The sequence below is a fragment of the Orcinus orca genome, chromosome 10, assembly GCF_937001465.1.
Source record: "Orcinus orca chromosome 10, mOrcOrc1.1, whole genome shotgun sequence".
Taxonomy (NCBI): domain Eukaryota; kingdom Metazoa; phylum Chordata; class Mammalia; order Artiodactyla; family Delphinidae; genus Orcinus; species Orcinus orca.
Genome location: NC_064568.1, coordinates 41,411,684 through 41,429,643, shown reverse-complemented (window position 1 = coordinate 41,429,643; position 17,960 = coordinate 41,411,684). Strand labels below are relative to the sequence as shown.

Sequence of the window (17,960 nt, the reverse complement as noted above, 5' to 3'; positions counted from 1 at the left end):
CCAATAAGGTGAGCCCTAATCCAACCTGACTGGTGTCCTGATAAGAAGAAAAGATTAGAACACAGAGAGACATGGGTGGCACATGCATAGCGGGCATGACCATGTGAAGAGACAGGAAGACAGCAGCTCTCCGCAAGCCAAGGAGAGGCCTCAGGAAACCAAACCTGGCTTGGCCTTGCACTCCCAGGGCTGTGAGAAAATAGATTTCTGTTGTTTAAGTCACCTGGTCTATCGTATTTTGTTATGGCGGCCTGAGCAGATTAATACAGTTGCCTAAGCCCAGAAAGGCCTTCCTGGAGATGCTGAAATCAGGGGGACCGCTGACAGACACACCCAGGAACCCTCTGACAAGGCTCAACACTGACTACTCCTCGAGCCCTGGTGCTCCTCAAGGGCACCCTGCCCCGAGCACTGTTCGCAGGCACCTCCCCTTAAGCAAAGACAGCCAATCTTGCTTCCAAGCTTTCCTAATCCTTTGATAAGAAACTAATCCTTTGATAAGTGCACTTAATGAGCACTCAGGAAATGGAGGTGATGTCTACTCACTGTTCAGCCACGTTTGGGTCAAGAGAATCAGTTTCGGTGGGTGTTTCAGGCAAGGAGGAGCCGGACTCCTGTATCTGGCACAACTCCTCATCTGTGATGATGTCAAACACGGCATCGTCTGGCGGCCGGCAGTCTGTGTTAGCACCTGGGGTGCAGAGGCAGGACGGGAGAGAAGAGAAATGCACAGTCATGGACAGTACAGGGAGGGAGTGTAGCTACATGGGACGAGCCACCAGGACACACTCTAAGTGCTCACTCAACTGACAGCTACTCTGTCCAGATGGAGAGAAATGGCTCTTGGGATGTTCCAGAAAAGCAGATGAAGGGACTACAGATGAAACTGAATGCACCATGTAAGAGATTTCTCTGAAGTCCCTTAGGCAGTGGTGTGGAGAGGTTTTAAGCTCTTACATGTTCTCTGAGGCCCTTTATTTAGAAGGAAAAAAACCTATCAAAACCTTATCAGGAAAGAACCTAACAAAAAGGTAATCATACTTCTGTGCTGCTGAATCCTTGCTCCAGCAGACACAGACCTCACTCATGCCTCTTTGAGAGGAGGATTCTGTCTGACCTGCATTTTCACCTCAATCCACTGAGGGGTGGAAAAGAACCTCCCTCTGCACAGCAGCCATTGTGCTTCTGACCAGGGTACTTGTGCCCAACTTTGCAGGCTACCCAGTAGGAAGGATGCTGTGCGATGCTGCTGTGCTAGTCACCCCCCACCCCGCCAACAAGCAGCCTCTTGCATGTGATGGAAAATGTGATGGCAGGCCTGAGACGAAAGAAGAAAAGACAGAAAGTAAGACAGACAGACAGAGGAGGAGACAGGAAATGTCAGAAAGCAAAACAAGCAACCTCAGCATGCTGGCACCATGCCACCCTCTGTCGTCACTGGAACACCCACTAGTGAGCCAGGCGAGGGGAAGATTCAGCAAGAAGAACAGTTCATGGGAGTTACAAGTTCCCAGCAGGCCCTGCCGCATGGCTCCTGGTACAGGCCGTGCTTTAGAACAGACACCCACAGTCCAGTCCTGAGAGGGCAGCCTGGGCTGGTCTGCGAGGCTGTGCTGAGTAGGAACCAAATCCCGCTTCCTTTTACTGAGCTGAGTGAGAGGACATGAAGGAGAATATATCCTTCTTGGCCGCCGAGAGAGAATGTGAGCTACAGCGAGACAGGGAAGGACGTGCTCGTTTCCACACTCAACTCCTGGCCTTTGGTTACCCTGAAAGAGAGGGCTGGATATGGGGCTGGGGCCCTGGGAGACAGCGTTTTCCAAAGCTGTGGGTCCACTGGTGGTGTGAGTTGAGAAGTAAAGAGACACCACGTTAAATAACACTGAATCATATCAGGAGAAAGTTATTCCCTTTTCAATTCTCCTTCAATCCTAATTACATCAAAAAGAAAGTCTCAGATTGGTGGTACTACCTTTTTAGTGCCTAAGTTTGGAAAACACTGAACTACACATGTTCCAGCTAAGCAGCCACAGTGGGGTAGCGGTGAGGGTGGCACCTGGAGAACACCGAGGGCAGTGGCGGAGCCTGACCTTGGCCTCCGGTGGCCTGGGGTGCGGCCTGGGCTGGTGACCGGGCGGGGCTGGGCTCTCCCTGGCTGGTGCCCGAGCTGGTGCTGTCGGGGGACTCGGCGCCCTCGCTCAGCTTCTGGAAGCAGGCCTGGCAGCAGCGCTCCTTCTTGCCGCTGTGCTTGCTCACAGCGTAGTTGTTGCAGCAGTAGTAACAGAAGATGTGGCCGCATATCCTGGGGACGACACAGGCATGGGCCCTGAGGACGCTGCACTAGAGGTCTCGAGTGACCTGCTTGGGACCGGAACCGGGCTCTGTTCTGGGCTCTGGACGCCACATGGCTCGTCAGACCTGGCTCTGCCCCCACTCTAGAGTGGGGCCTGAAGGCCTATCTCATAAGATTCCAAAAAAGCCATCTTGGTAAGCCTGATGGGAGACACGTTTACTTCCTAGGGTCCTGGGAGGCAGGCCGAGCCCCCTTCCCTAACGCAACGATGCAGGTGTGCATTCTAGGCCTCGGGGGCTGGGCTCTAAGAGACCACAGACCCCATCCCCCTGTGCTGACCGTTCTCCATCTGTCCGCACCCCAACTCAAGATTCATTCCTGCCTGCCCTTCTTTGGGCCCTGGGGGGTGTGGGGGGGGGTCTCTGCTCTGTGTTCCTCTGGTGAAGCCTCAGCCCCTGCTCTCTCTGGGTTTCATTTCCCCTCTGACCCCTGCAGGTCAAGAGAGGGCCAGAGGTTGGGTCTCTGGGTGCTCTACATCCCTGTGGGTCCCCTTAACTCTGCCTACACCCCCTGTATTAAACTCTCTTCCCTTTTGGGGATCCCCGAGTGTCCTGCTGAGACCCTGCCTAACATACCCTCCTCAACTGGTTCCCTCGAAACTAAGAGGCAACGTGCTCTTCCTAGACAGTTGGCTGCGGTGCCAACGCCTGCCACGGAGTCCTCGTTCAGAGGCGTCTGCCCTAGTGCTGGGCCCTGCCCGCAAGCCGCCTGCTGACCTGCAGTGGTGCCGCCGCACCATCCAGCTGAACTCCCGCTTGCAGTCAAAGCAGTAGTTCGCCTCCGTGTCCCCCAGCCACCTCTCCTCAGCACTGAGCTTCTGTTGGAATTCCAGGGCGTCTGACTTCTGCCAGAGAGCATCCTTGTCCCTGGGAAAAAGCCGCATTAGAAAAATAGAAGAAAGAATCCATGAAAACAATAGAATTATCTCTGGTTCATTTCAAAAGACTGCTTCCGAATTTCCCAAAACACAAGGAGAATTCACTTTTACCTTGGAAATAAACCCCCAGTCTAGGTCTCCTCTGTCACCCCACACCAGTCCCAGACTCAGCAGGAGCCTCCCAACGTGTTAAGTCCTCATCTGACACCACACTGTGTGAAGGTACAGGGGGGTCTGTGATGTCCATAAAAGGCTCTGGCAACTGCAAAGACCTGCTGGCACTGACAAGGGCCACCAGCTGCTCAGATGTCTAAATGACGGTGCATGTGGCCAATGGGAGTTTAAGCTGTCACGTGCTGCCACGATTACATGACCGTCTGTGTGCTGTGAGCCCAAGAACCCAAATCTTAAATGTGCTCAGGATCCTTCATGTTTTTATGGTTTAAGTAACAATTAATGGAGGAGAGCCAAGCTTTTCCAGCCTGAAAATCCAATGGGATGTTGACCTCCTCCACTCCTTAGAGAGACAGCACAGCCACTACAGGAAGCAAACACACTGAAAAAAGTGGCAGGCTTTTCAGGAGGCTCTGGCAGCACCTGAATGTGCCTGATGCACCAGGGAAGATGTGTATAAAGCCTTCCTTAAAACTGCTGTTAACTTTCGGGGCTATAGGAAACACAGAGGATGGAAGAACATGTTAAATGACACCATGGGCATGCAATCAGCAAAGTCCAGGCTATGGGAAACTCTACCAGATGAATGGCCTGCTTTCTTTAAAAGTAAACTGCAAAGGAAAAAAAAAGAGAGCGAGATGGTGGGGGAACCATGACTAAGTAAGAGAGATCTAAGAAACATATCACCATGCAATGTATAGATCTAATATAGATCCTAATTAGAAAAACCTATAAAGCAATTAGAAAAATTTCAAACTAGACTAGACACTTGATGATATTGGGAATTAGTTAATTTTCAAACGCGGTAATGATGCTGTGGTTGTTTAAAATAGAGTCCTTGTGTTGGAGAGGTACGTATCAGAATACTTGTGGATGAAATGACAGGATGTCTGGGATTTGCTTCAAAATAATCTGAGGAGGTGGGGGAAATGGGTAGGACTCTTGGATGATACAAGAGTGGTCATGAGCTGAATAATGTTGAAGCTGGGTGACAGGTACACAGCAGTGCATTTTGCTATCCTATTTTTGTATTTTTGAAAAGTTCCGGGACTTTCCTGGAGGTCCAGTAGTTAAGACTCCGCGTTTCCACTGCAGGGGGCATGGGTTTGATCCCTGGTTGGGGAACTAAGATCCCATAAGCAGCCAGGCGCAGCCAAAAAAAATAATAATAATAATTCCAAACAAAAACCTTTCAAAACTTTTTGAATGAGTTGTCAATATTTAAAAGTCAGGCCAACTTCACATAAAAATTCAGATTTCCACCTTCTCTTAAGAAGTAAGGTGACTTGGCAACCCTGGACTCGATGCCTGCGGGGCAACAGTCAGCAAGAGCAGAGCAGGTCATGTCCTCCTGTTTCTCAGAGCCCCATCCTGGCCCAGTTCACACATTTACATCACTGTCTGCTACCTGCAGGCACTGGAGTTTGGGGGCCCAGGTGCTGGGGAGAGTGGGACGGAGGAGAAGGAGAAAAGGGCTCACGAGAGAGGGACAAGAGAATAGAGAAGTCCCTGAGGATATTAAACATCTTCGATTGTCACTCTTGTGGCTGAGCACACGGAGATTTTGAAAACAGCATAGCAGTAAGAAAACACGGACCAGGTGCAAGGCTGCCAAGGGCCTGAGCAGACCCTGTTCACGTGTGCGGGCGCTTACAACAGAACACAAGCAGACAGGGGCCCATTTCCCTCAAAGAGTCCTTTCAAGAACAGTTGCATTTCTTTAAAGAAAAGCCAAGCTTGGGGGCAGCCCCTGGCCCCTTGTTTGATACTCACCTGAGCAGCTCTATCAGCCGCTCCTCCAGGAACTTCTTGGTTCTATTCAGGTCATCCAGGTCAGCAAGCATCTTCTGGTTATTCTTTTCCCTGTCTGTCGCCTCCTGGCAGAGTCTGTTGTAATACTCCTGGATCTTTGTCGTGGCTTTTTCAAGTTCCTTCTGGGTCCTGGTGGAGGAGTAGTAAGTGTTCCTCATTACCCACTACTTCCAGCTTCCCCCGTGCCTCTGGGCTAATCCAGGCCTCTAATGGGGGGTCCTGCTGCCCTACCAGGCTTTCCCCTTCATGGGGGGAGCCCCTTGGCATGGCCCCACTCACAGGCTGTACACTCTCTTAAGCCTTCGAAACTTCCCTCACACACCAAAACTCTTCACACACCACTACCCCTCACGACAAATACAAGGGACATTTGGGAGAGGAGGCTGAGCTCAGGTCACTAGGAGCACCCCACGTGTGTCAAACTCTGTACCACTTGGTTCTTGGGCAGAGACTGAGGTTTTGAGAGGAGCCCAACGGGTTAAGTACATGGGCTGGTGATGGCAGTACACACAAGAGGAAAAAGGAGCCAGGGGAGAAAGAACAGAGGCGTAGCTTCCTGGAGATGACCACACAGAGAAGCGTCTATCTTCCATGTGTCTTTGGGACTCTACACGTGGGGCTTGGCATGGGGCACACGGCAGGCACTCAATCTACACTGCGAGGCGTTCAACCTCACAACCCTGAGGCCTAAGGAATCCTGTTCTGGGTGCTTCGGAGCCTCAAGCTGCAGCAGGGGGGCCGGCGGAACCACTGTCTTCCCGCCCTTGCCCACTTCTCTTTCAGCTCACCTGTCCCCTAAGGCAGTGGTTTTCCAAGGATGCCTTATAAAGCAAGGCATTCATAACAGCTCCATTAAAACAGAGGGCTGTGCAAGACTAATGAATCTGTATCTAATCCAGCCTTTCCATGTCCAGTATAAAGTTGTCAAGAGGTTGTTGTTTACTAGACACTGTCCTCCAAAATGATCTCGGGTACACACACACACACACACACACACACAGAGTTATAGCATTAAAAAGAATGCCACCAACTTCGGAGGTTCTACTTAAATTGTCACATGAACACCACCTGGCTAAGGGAAGCCAGAGTCCTATAGGATTCAAACTCTGTAAGGAGTCAGCTGAGAAGAGTCAGATGAGAAGAAATGTACGTTGAGGTTACTAAACATCCAGCGTGGTCTGGATCTCCCATTGAGCCTGCGCCCAGGCCTAGAAGCAGATGGTAGGAGATGGGTGGAAAAGTTAAAGCCCCGGGAGAATTTGGTGTGTCTGTTTTTGCTGGGAGCACACATGCGATCAGGTCCCAGCATCCCCTGTTGTAATACTCCTGGATCTGTATCACTGTATTACTGTATTACCTGTATTACTCCTGTAATACTCCAGTTTGGCCCCATCACCAGACAGTGGGCTGATGATGCTCACAACTCCGGGTGGCCCCCAAGCCTGAAGATGAAGAGGTCTCGGGGCTGGACACAGGTAGGGCCATACTTTAAGGTTAAAAAAAAATTATGATGGAGCTTCCCTGGTGGCGCAGTAGTTGAGAGTCTGCCTGCCGATGCAGGGGACATGGGTTCGTGCCCCAGTCCGGGAAGATCCCACATGCCGCGGAGTGGCTGGGCCCGTGAGCCATGGCCGCTGAGCCTGCGCGTCCGGAGCCTGTGCTCCGCGGCGGGAGAGGCCACAACAGTGAGAGGCCCGCGTACCGCAAAAACAAACAAACAAACAAAAAAAACCCATTATGATGAAAGGGCGACAGCACGATGTGCTCTCCACAGACACAGCACCAGAGAGTCTCCAGGAAGACAAGCCGATCCTGCTCCCTGGCTCGCTCACTCACTCTCAGATGAGCTCGCGAGAACCTCACACCTAACCCCGCAGCCTCTCATTTCAGAGAGGAAATGAAGAACTCAAGTCAAAACACACGCAGGGAAAACATGCACACACAATACTCTCACACCAGTACCCTAAAATAAAACAAAACAAAACACTAAACTATCTGTCTATATATTTTTTAGGGTAGTTGTTGAGACAAAGACTCTGGAGCCAAATGTTCTGAGTTCCAATCCTGTCATCACCACTTACACACTGTGTGACCCTGGGCAAGTGACTTCACTCCTCTGAGCCTTGTTTTCCTCATCTATGAAATGGGATAAATAATAATACCATCCTCACAAGACCGTTGGGAGGATTAAATGGGCAAATAAATACCAAGTATTTAAAACGGTACCTGCCACATTTTAGGCATTACTTAAATGTTTGCTGTTAGTAGTACCATGATAATCTCCCAGCTTTTACTTCATTTTAGTTTTACCAAAGCATGAAGTTACTGAACTGAAATATGCCCTGCTAGAGATAAGATAATGGATTAAGAGAAAGGGTCTCTGCAGCCTTCTATAGGCTTGTGACAGGCAGATTGCCAAGGTTCTCCGTGGCATGCTTCTGACATAAGCACTTTATGAGTCTGTGGCTTTTCTTGCAAAAGGGCTTCTTTAACCTGATATGAGTGGTTGACTTTCTAAATGACTGTACCAAACACCCCCTCCCTTGAGGACTCTCCCACTGGCCGCGTGGGTGGACCGTGTAACTAACCTGTCCAAGTCTTGGCGCAGGGCAGCCCCCTCCTCATCCTTTCTCAGCATGGCGGCCTGGCACTCAGCAAGGTGCTTGCCGGTGCAGCTCAGCTTCTCCGCCGCATCGGCCTGGGAAGCCTGGCACAGGACAGCAGGGAGAAGACGCTCGGTTGCAGAAGCCCATGCAAGATGCCATCAAGTGACTGGCATGTTCCCCACCCCATCTGGCTGGCGCACTTCTAACAGGAGGGGCTTTTGTCTGTTTTTAAGTTCAAGAAACCATGAACTAGTATGTGTGTGGAGTATGACAGACTCCCATTTGTAATTATGTCCCTCAAGCATCAGCTGCAACCTGTTGTGGTGGCTGGTGGGGCAGCAGGTATCAGAATCTCTGGGGTGGGGGTAGAGGTGGGGTGGCAGGGTACAGGAGTAACTGAAAAAAGTCACTGCCATGAAAACGGGTTTCAGTCTCACCCCTGCTCTGGCTCACGTCAGAAACACTGACTTGGAGAACATCTGCAGAGGGGGATGACTTATTTCCTTTCCATAAGACACAGGGGCGGTGAAAAGCACACTTGACAGCTCTAGCCAGGTGTTCAGGGAGTGGAAGAGCCATGACACAGACTCAGGTTGTCTACAAAGGTGAGCTGACGGCAGCTTTAGCCAGGGCACTGGAACTCCTGCAGGGAGGCCTCTCTGATGGTCCAATGAAAGCCAAGCCACATCCCCTTCCTCGACAGGCCCACAACCTGGGAGTGGAATGACCAGGTGAACGATGGGCCGGCCGCTGCTCAGGGCTCACAGGAGCACCTCCCCTGGGCCTCAGGGGCCAGGCTTACCTTCAGCTTCCCCACAGCCTCCTCGGCAGCCTGTAGCTGCCGACCTTGCTCCTCCAACTGGCCCCTGAGGCTCCTGCATTCTTCACTGGAGGTCTGGAGAGGATGAGAAAGGGATCAGAAAAGTGGGGTCCTTGTTCTGAGACTCCCTCGGCCCCACTCCCCCAAAATGGGTAAAAACAAGCTACCTCTCTCTTTTTCTCCCAAACTCAATAAACTTTGGGCTTCCCTGGTAACACAATCTCGTCAAGCCAAGAGACTTAAGCTTGGCCCCCAAACTGAGAATTTCATTTCTGCCAAGGAAAGGTGGAGTATGAGCCACATGGAACTGCAAGGGGTGGGGTGACACAAGGTGGGAGGCACATCTGTGGGAACGCAATAGTTGCCTAAGAGAGAGGTCAGGAGTGGTCTGAGTACACAGACCCAGAAGCAAACAGATACATCAGAAGCCAAAGCCCCGTAGATGTCTGCCTGTGTCCTCACTCTTAACTCTCTCTGCAGTTCAAGACACATGGTAAACGCTGTTCTCATAAGCTTGTCTATCCCAAGGGCTCTGTGAAAATGAATTGAGTTGGTTTCCTACAACTGCTCTGCTATCAGGAGGCACCTGAAGGGACAGAGAATCCAGGGACAGGACTCGAGGCAGTCAGGAACTCACATGCCAAAAGGGGCTGAACAAGTACATAAACGAGTACAAGGAAAATAGCAGAGGATGCACGCTTCCTTAAAGTGGGCAGTCCCCACCCAGCTCCTGCTGACTGCTGCCACGTAGGAATGAGAGCACAGGCTTTAGGAACTCCCAAGATTTCAAAAGAAGTCCAAAAACTGCATCTATAAACACCCTGCTCTTGAAATGTTGGCTACTAAGTTAAAAAAAATTCTGTGTGGGCCAAACTTGTCTGTAATGGCCTTAAATTTGGACGTCTGGGTTAAGGCATCCCTCTCCAATGCTGTGTCCCTAACATGTTCCTGCAGGGAGAAGGATGCTGTGAGCTATGACACCAGGATGAGGCCATGTTGGCCTGGGCCCCCAGGACACTCTTGGGCCCTCATGTGCCACCTGGCCCAAGGTGCATCCCAACCACTCACGGACCCACCAGGCCCTGCTGCAGGAGACAAGTGCAGCTCAGACGGTCAAGGTGAGGGTTACCTTAAGTCTGCTCTGGTAGTCCATGATCTCGGTGCTCAGCTGGAACTTGAGGGTGTCGAGCTCCTGGCGTGCAGTCTCCCGGATGCTCTGGGCCTGCTGCTCGGCCTGGGCCAGCTGGGACTGCAGGCCAGGCAGTGAGCCAGCTGCCTCCTCAGCTGCCTTCAGCTTCCCCTGCAAGCTCTCCTTCTCTCGCTGCAGCCCTGCCACTTGGTGTTCCAGGCCCTCCCGCTCCTTGGACGCTGCCTCTTTGGCATCCTGGAGCTCCTGCATGGCGCGGGCCAGCGCCCCCTCCAGCGGCTCTTTCTCCGCGGTCAGCGCGCAGACCTGGATGCCGAGCTCGGCCATATCCGTGTTGGCCCGGTGCGGCTGCTCCTGCAGCTCAGCAGGTTCCAGCTGCGCCTCCTCGGAGCTGCCTGTTGCCTGGGACAGCTCCTCCCACACTACTTGGAGCTCCTCCCTCCGCTGGGCCTCTCCGGCCCTCTCCTCCTGCAGCGCCCCTTCACGCTCCGAGCACTGCACCAGCTCCTGAACGTGGGCCCTGGTGAGGGCTTTGTTCTGCTCCTTCAGTTGCTGCACGAGGGCCTTGTGCTCCCTCAGAGCGGCCTCGGCCACGCTCAGCTGGCTCTGCACCTTCTCCCGGTCACCCAGGGCTGCCTGCAGCTTGGCCTGGAGGTCCAGCACCCCAGCCTGCAGTCTCTGGGCCTCCCCTAGATGGCTCTCCAGCTGTGCCTGAGACAGGGCCAGCTGGGCTGCTAGCTCCTGGGATGCGTGGTCTTGAGGTGGGCTGAACCCCTGTTGGCTTTTGTCTGCTGTGAGGGTCTCGATCAGCTGGGTCTGCTGGCGGCACCGGTCCTCAAGCGCCCTGACCTCCCCAGCCCGGGCCTCCGCTAGCTGCCGGCACTGCTCCACCTGCTCCCACAGCTGTTGGCATTCAGCCTCCTTGCTTTGCAGGGCAGCCTCCTTCTCAGCCACATGGGCCCTCATGGTCTCCTTGGCCTTCTTCACAGCCAGGAGGCTTGCCTCCATCTGGTCTCCCATGTGCCGGATGCTGGCCTGCTCTGACTGCAGGGAGGCCAGGGAGCCCTGGATGGCCGCCTCCCGCTGCTGCAGCGCTTGATAGTCAGCCTGCAGGGCCTGAAGCTTATCCTCCAACAGCTGGTTGCGCTCCACCACATTCTGCAGCTCCTTCTCCAGCTCCCTGTTGGCCTGCTGGAGCTTCTTCTCCTGGCCGGCCCCTTGCATCTTGGGATCGTCCACCTGTCCCTCCCACAGGCCCCTCTGTTCCTCCTCCAGCTTCTCACAGGCCTGCTGCAGGGTGGGGCTCAGAGCCTCGTGCTCCGCAGCCGCCACAGGCAGATCTGGGCCTGACTGCGCAGCAAGTCGCTCCAGCGTCCCCACCCTCTGGCTGAGGCGGTCTTTGTCCTGGATGAGCTGCTTCTTCTGCTCCTCCAGGTCACTCACATGCTGGCTCACCTGGGCCAGCTGGGTCTCCAGGAGCTGCAGCTGCCGCGTCAGGGACCTGGCCTCCTGCTCCAGCAGCCCCTTTTCCTCCTGCCGCCGCTGCTCCTCTCGCCTCCCCTCCGCGAGCTCTTCCTCCAGGGAGCTCAAGTGGGCCAACGACTCGTGCAGCTGACGCTGGAGCTGGGCTGCCTCCTGCCCCTTCCTGGACAGCTCTTCCCGGAGCGGGGCCATCTCCTCCACCAGGCGCTCCAGGCTGGCCCGGGCCTCCTCCTTCAGCTGCAGCTCTTTGGCCAGCTGCTCCAGCTGGGTGCTCTCCCTTTCCAGGAGCTTCTCCCCCAGCTCCTGAGTCTCCAGGGGCGAGTCACTGGGGATGCGCTTTTGTTGCCCCTTTGCGTCCAGTGCCATGTCAGCCTTCTGCTCGGCTGCACTCAGCTGGTCTGGGACATCAGCTGAGCACTGGTCCTTCCTGCCCAGGGAGTCACGTGTGGCCTCGAGCTCCCGAGCCAGGGGCTGCAGTAGGGACTCCAGCCGCCGCAGGGCTGAGAGGTAATCCTCCTCCTTCTCCGAGGCCCCCAGCTCCAGGGCCTGCAGGCACGTCTGCAGCTCCTTCACAGTGTTCTGTGTGGCCTGGGTGACTTCCCACTGCTCCTGGAGCGCGGCCACCACACCGGCGAGGCGAAGGTTGTCCTCGGCGGCGGCGCGGCCCCTCTCTCTCTCTGCCTGCAGCTGCTCTCCATGCAGGCTGACGGCTGCCCTCAGCTCCTGGTTCTCTCTTTCCCGCTGCTGCATCTGCTCCTTCAGCTGCTTCTCCCGCACCTCCAACTGGTCCAGCTCTAGCCGCAACTCGTCAAAGCCCTCCAGTGCCTCATGGTTTAAGGGGTTGCTCAGGTCAAGGTGGGAGGTCATCTCCTGAGTCTGGGGAGGAAACACGAAAAACAAGTGGCTTGGGTATGAAGCTACATTGCTGCTTGGCAAAACTTTAGAAGTTAATGAGAACAGAAGTAAAAATACAGCAATTACATGACCTAAGCTTAGTCTATCGAGCTATTCAAAGGACTGGGACCCCTTTGCTCAAAGCATATGCCAGAGGAGGTCAGTAGCACATCCTAAAATATGATGCAACGCCACATGTGTGAGCTCCACTGAGACCCAGAACTTGCGTTTCCCATTCAGCCTCCTGTAGCTTTGGTAACATAATGGATGCTGGCTCTTAGAGAAATGATGTTATATGTAAACTACTGCTTCCCCATTGCACCCTACCCACAATTCCTGTTGCAATTAAATCACAAAATAGGGTAAAAATGCTACTTATACTGATTAGTCTTATTTTGCTTTGCTGATTAATTTCAGTGTTCTTTCCCATTAAACTATACAATACATTCACATTTCTAACAAAATTAATGAAACTGACCTGACGCACTAACGTTTACTGAGCGCTAGCCTGTGCCAAGTCCTTAAGCACTGTGCGTGTGTGCCCTCATTTACTCCCTACAACCACCTTACAGGCTGGTATGAGATTGTACAGATGAGAGAGCTCAAGTTTCGACAGGGTAAGTCACCTTCCCAGGGTCACACAGGGGGCGAGTGACAGTCAGGATTTGACCTTGCCACTTTTAATCACAGTGCCAAACCACTTCTTCTGAAACACTTTAAAAAGCTTTTAAAAGAATTTAGTTTTTAAAAGGCCTAAATTCCTTTTGGTTATAAAAACCTGGACTCGAGGAAACAGTGGGTAGGACTGAGGGGTTATATCGCTCGGGTTGGAACACCAGGCATCTGAGAACATCCCCCTGAGCTGGGAGGGGCAAGAACATGCCCTGGTTGACATGACAGAGAGGGAGTCCCCAGCCTTCTTGGCATTACCTGCAGGTAGCTGCTCACCAAACTGCTCATGCTGGAACTTCGGCTGGGGGGTCTCCATAGGTAAGCAGAAGAGCCAGTGCCCAGGGTCCTCCTGCGGGGCCACAAAACAGACATGCTTGCATCAGAGCAGGGAACACACACACATACACACACACTCGGGGAGGCCTTGGTTGTCACTAGGCAACCAGGTGGTGGTAGCGGCAGTGCCCTCCCAGGTTCAGTAAGAAGGCAAAATCCAACAATTTCCACCAAAGCACACATTCAGGTTGGTCGTAGCAGCTGGACCCCGCTGTTGAAGTCTAAGCATGATGGCTTTGCTCTCACTGCCAAAAAGGAATGAAGTGAACATAGTATTTCCCAGTTTTTAGTTTAAGTTTTCCTAGAACCTTCGATGCCAGCCATAACTTGTCTACCAGGGAGGAACCAACAACAGTCAATCTGGTAAATAAAGGTCACGCTGTGCTTCAGGCCTTGAGGTCACTGCTTTACGTTATGTTACACGAGTAATGTGGCTGGAAGACCTCTTCTGGTTCACACACGACATTTCCCTCACTGCAGAAAGTTCTATTTGATGGCGCTAGTCATTGCAAACGAAACACACTTTTACTTAATGACCAGAATCTTCTCCTTAATCTGCAATTATTGCATTTTAAACCTTGTTAGTCTCCACAACCCAACAACTGCACTTCTCAGTATCTACCTGAAAGACAGTCACATATGTGCATAAGGTGATGTGTGGGGATGCTCCTGGCAGCACCGTCATGGTGGAAAAAGCAGAACCTTTCTAACTCCACATCACTAGAGAAACAGATAAACTGTTTACTCACACAATGGAATACTCTATGCCACAGGTTGGCAATCTTTTTTTGTAAGGGCCAGATAGTGAATATTTTCAGTTGGCAAGACTTACGGGCTCTGTCACAATTCAACTCTGCCACTGTAGCATGAAAGCAGCCATAGACAATAGGTAAATGAAGGTGTGTTACACATGGCCCTGTGGGCCGTGGTTTGCCAGCCCTACTCCACATCTATAGAACTCCCTGTACAAACACAGATAAAAATCTCAAAAACAATGTGGAATGAAAAAAGCAACCTGCAAAAGTATCGCCATCTCATGATTCAATCAATGTAGCAAATTAAAAATATATATATAAAATACAACTATTCATACGTAATATTTACAGGCACATGTAGTGAAACACAAAAATATTTGGGAATGACATGCATTAACTACAGGGTTGTAATTACTTCTAGAAAGGGAGAAAATGAGAAAGGATGGCCGTGGGGTGGGGCTTTATTGGGATCTATAATATTTTATTTCTTTAAAAAAAAGGGTATCAGACATAACAAAAAAATCCCACAAGAACCAGCTTGAAGGGACTTTGGCCAAATATAAGGCACCTTAAGGTTTAAAATAATTACAGTGACAGAATATAACCTATTGAAAAAAATAAGAATCCACGAGTCAATACTGCTATAAATGAATAAATAGATGGGGAAGAAGGAAAAGATCTTCCTTACAATAGAATGCCAACTATTAGTGTAGAAGGAACGATGGAGTCAGAAAATCACTCTGGTAACCATGATAGTAACTGATTCAGGAAAGATTTACCAGATGCTAAAACTAACAGGAGGGAGATTTAAAAGAAACAGGATAAACCTAGTCTCAGGCTTCCCTGGTGGCGCAGTGGTTGAGAGTCCGCCTGCCGATGCAGGGGACACGGGTTCGTGCCCCGGTCCGGGAAGATCCCACATGCCGTGGAGCGGCTGGGCACGTGAGCCATGGCCGCTGAGCCTGCGTGTCCGGAGCCTGTGCTCCGCAACGGGAGAGGCCGCAACAGTGAGAGGCCCGCGTACCCGCAAAAAAAAAAAACAACAAAAAACCTAGTTTCAAAATGTCTTCCCATAAGATACATATTAATTACAAACAGAGAAACAGTAACTTTAGGAGAAACCTGGCTAACACCACCTTAACCAAATGATCATGGTTAACCTTGCAAGTAATGAAACAAACCAACATCCTGTGTCTCTGGGTACAATGTGCTGAGGACACAACACCTCGGGTATTTCTGCCAAAAATGCTTAATCTGAATCCAATAATGAGAAAACACTAGACAAACTCAAATTAAGGAATATTTTACAAAATAACTGGCCTGTACTTTTCAAAAATGTCTGTGCAAAGAGGAGAAACTGTTCCAAATGAACAAGGACTAGGAAGACCCAACAATTCACTGACATGTGATCCTGGATTATAAAAGACATGTCTGGTGTAATTCTTAAAATTTGAACACAGTCTGTAGATTAGACAGCAGTATTGTATCAATGTTCTGTGATTTTAACAATTGAACTGAGGTTATATAGATATCCCTGACTTTAGGAAAGGATGTCCCTGATTTTAGGAAATACACGATGAAGTACTTAGGAGTAAAGGGGAATCAGGTCTGTAACTTATACTCAAATGATGCAGGAAATAAACCAACATGTTTACATAAAGATAAAGAACGATAAGAAATTCCCTGGCGGTCCAGTGGTTAAGACTCCACGCTTCCACTGCAGGAGGCGCAGGTTCAATCCCTGGTGGGGGAACTAAGATCCCACATGCCACGTGGCACGGCCGGAAAAAAAAACAAAGAGAGAGAGAGAGAAAGAATGATTAAAACGTTTGTAGTAAAATACTGATAACTGGGGAATCAAAATGAATGAGTACCGTGTACTATTTTTACAACTTTTCTGTAAGTCTGAAATGATTTTAAAATTGAACAGTTCTAAAAATGACACGAAGTAAATATGGCAAAAAGGTTAGCTCTTAAATCCTGGTGGTTGGCAAATGGGTTCCATTATAGTCAGTATTTTTTCCTCCATAGAAAGAAGTCCCTAATAAGAAATACAAAAATTGGAAAAAAACCAAAACAAAACACCACCTTATTAACAGAAAGCAAAACAAAACAAAGAATGCTGGACTTGAGTTTAACTCAAGTCTAGTACCCTGGCCCTGCTGCCTGCCAGCTATGTGAATCTAGGCAAGTCCCTCCACTCTCTGAGCCTGTTTCCTCAGCACCTTGCTCCTGGAACAGTTGTGAGGATGCAGTTAGACAGTGTGTGAGTACTGGTACTGCTCCCTCTCTTACTGGCCTCCACGATAACTGTATCTATGAGAACATACTGGGGAAAAGCCCACTTGCTCCCCGCTTGCTCCCACACCAAGCCCCTTAACACATCTGAAAACCTTGGGTTTCACATATGCGTCTCCACTGACTCATGCCACCTGGCCAGTTAGGTTAGTTTAAGGTTGGAGCCTCCAGATGCTATCGCTAGTCACGATTCAACCAAGTCTGTAAAATTAGCAAGGATAAGAGTTGCAAAGCTACAGGTAATTTACTGCATGAGCAAAACTGCTTTGAGTAGACTGGTGGCAAGCTTCAAAACTTCAAACACCTCTTTCCGCTCTTTTCAACCAAGCAATTAATTCTTCAAGGTACCTGGCAAACGTCGGCCAGGCAGCATCCAGGTCATAGCCCCTCGATGCCAGGTCAAACTGGATGTCGGTCAGCTCGTAGAGTTGGCCCACGATGTCAGAGCTCAGCTTTGGCTTCAGAAAGGGGCTCCTTGCGTAGTACCAGTCACTGCAGGGAAACACAAAAAGGGGTCAAGTGCAGGAGTACATAAAGAAAGGCAAGAAATCAGTCCTCCCAGTAAGGCTCTGCCTCATCAAATTCCAACTCAGATAACTAAATTAATTAAAGACAGACACATACACATACACCCCAATTTAATTTTCACTGTAGGAGCACATAACCCTCAAATAAGTTTGCTCTTCTTCAGGGAAATTACTGAAATGAATTATATGCTTATTTGTTTATTATTTATATCATACCTATTTCCAAATGAATGCGAGAAACCTTAAATCTGAATTACTGTCCAAGAAAAGGCAGTTGTAGGGGAAAGAATACTTTTTTTTTTTTTTTTTGCGGTACGCGGGCCTCTCACTGCTGTGGCCTCTCCCGTTGCGGAGCACAGGCTCCGGACGCGCAGGCTCAGCGGTCATGGCTCACGGGCCTAGCCGCTCCGCGGCACGTGGGATCTTCCCAGTCCGGGGCACGAACCTGTGTCCCCTGCATCGGCAGGCGGACTCTCAACCACTGTGCCACCAGGGAAGCCCCAGAACACTTCTTTTTTCAAAGAAAATCTTGTCTTCTATCCCCTCCAGAGAACTCAATACAGGACACTGAACTCACTGCTAATTTCTGTCCAGACACCAACATAAAAGCCAAGGAACAAAACATCTCCATTTGGAAGTGGTAGTTGTTTCACTTCACGTGAAGCAATAAGAATTAAAAAGACAACACTGATGAGTTTAATGAACTACTCGGCTGAACTGGGATACACTGGGAGTCAAGCTGTTTATGACAGTTTTCACCAAACATCACAACAAAATAACCTTCAAATCAAATGTGCAAAGGTTCTCAACTCACATGCATTCACAAAGCCTGGCACATGCAAGAGCAATACACATTTATGCAAATCAATCTTAAAAGTGACAAAATGAAACAAAATATTCCCCCCCAATGGTCTTCCTTTAATTCAGAAGTATTTCTTTTAATTAACTGGAAGAACACTCCAGAGGTAGAGGGGAGGCAGAGCTGGAAAAGGGATGCCGGGCGAGCCAAAGAGGTTCAGCTGACTGGCAGCTGATCTGCGGCTCCTAATCTGACACCCTCTCCCCGCCTTACACGCTCAACCCCACCTCTCCCTCCTCCTTCCCCTCCTGCTGAGGCTTCAGCACTAGGGGCACAAAGGCTCCCAATCTGGTCACTCATCACAATCCCCAGGTAGCCCAGACCCATGGGGCGGGTGCTGACTCAGTG

At 50.6% G+C, this 17,960-nt stretch overlaps 1 protein-coding gene across 4 annotated transcripts in view; it reads right to left on the bottom strand.

Moving 5' to 3' along the window:
- Positions 1 to 17,960, bottom strand: part of FYCO1 (FYVE and coiled-coil domain autophagy adaptor 1) — an 85,835-nt gene that overhangs the window by 40,974 nt on the left and 26,901 nt on the right. For all 4 annotated transcript variants that reach the window (XM_033413202.2, XM_033413203.2, XM_033413205.2 and 1 more), the window contains 9 exons: positions 16,575 to 16,718; positions 13,096 to 13,186; positions 9,772 to 12,147; positions 8,625 to 8,717; positions 7,805 to 7,923; positions 5,178 to 5,345; positions 3,070 to 3,219; positions 2,091 to 2,302; positions 547 to 691 (listed from right to left, as the gene is read on the bottom strand). In XM_033413202.2, the coding sequence (XP_033269093.1) occupies positions 547 to 691; positions 2,091 to 2,302; positions 3,070 to 3,219; positions 5,178 to 5,345; positions 7,805 to 7,923; positions 8,625 to 8,717; positions 9,772 to 12,147; positions 13,096 to 13,186; positions 16,575 to 16,718 (3,498 nt within the window). The remainder of the gene's footprint in view (positions 1 to 546; positions 692 to 2,090; positions 2,303 to 3,069; positions 3,220 to 5,177; positions 5,346 to 7,804; positions 7,924 to 8,624; positions 8,718 to 9,771; positions 12,148 to 13,095; positions 13,187 to 16,574; positions 16,719 to 17,960) is intronic.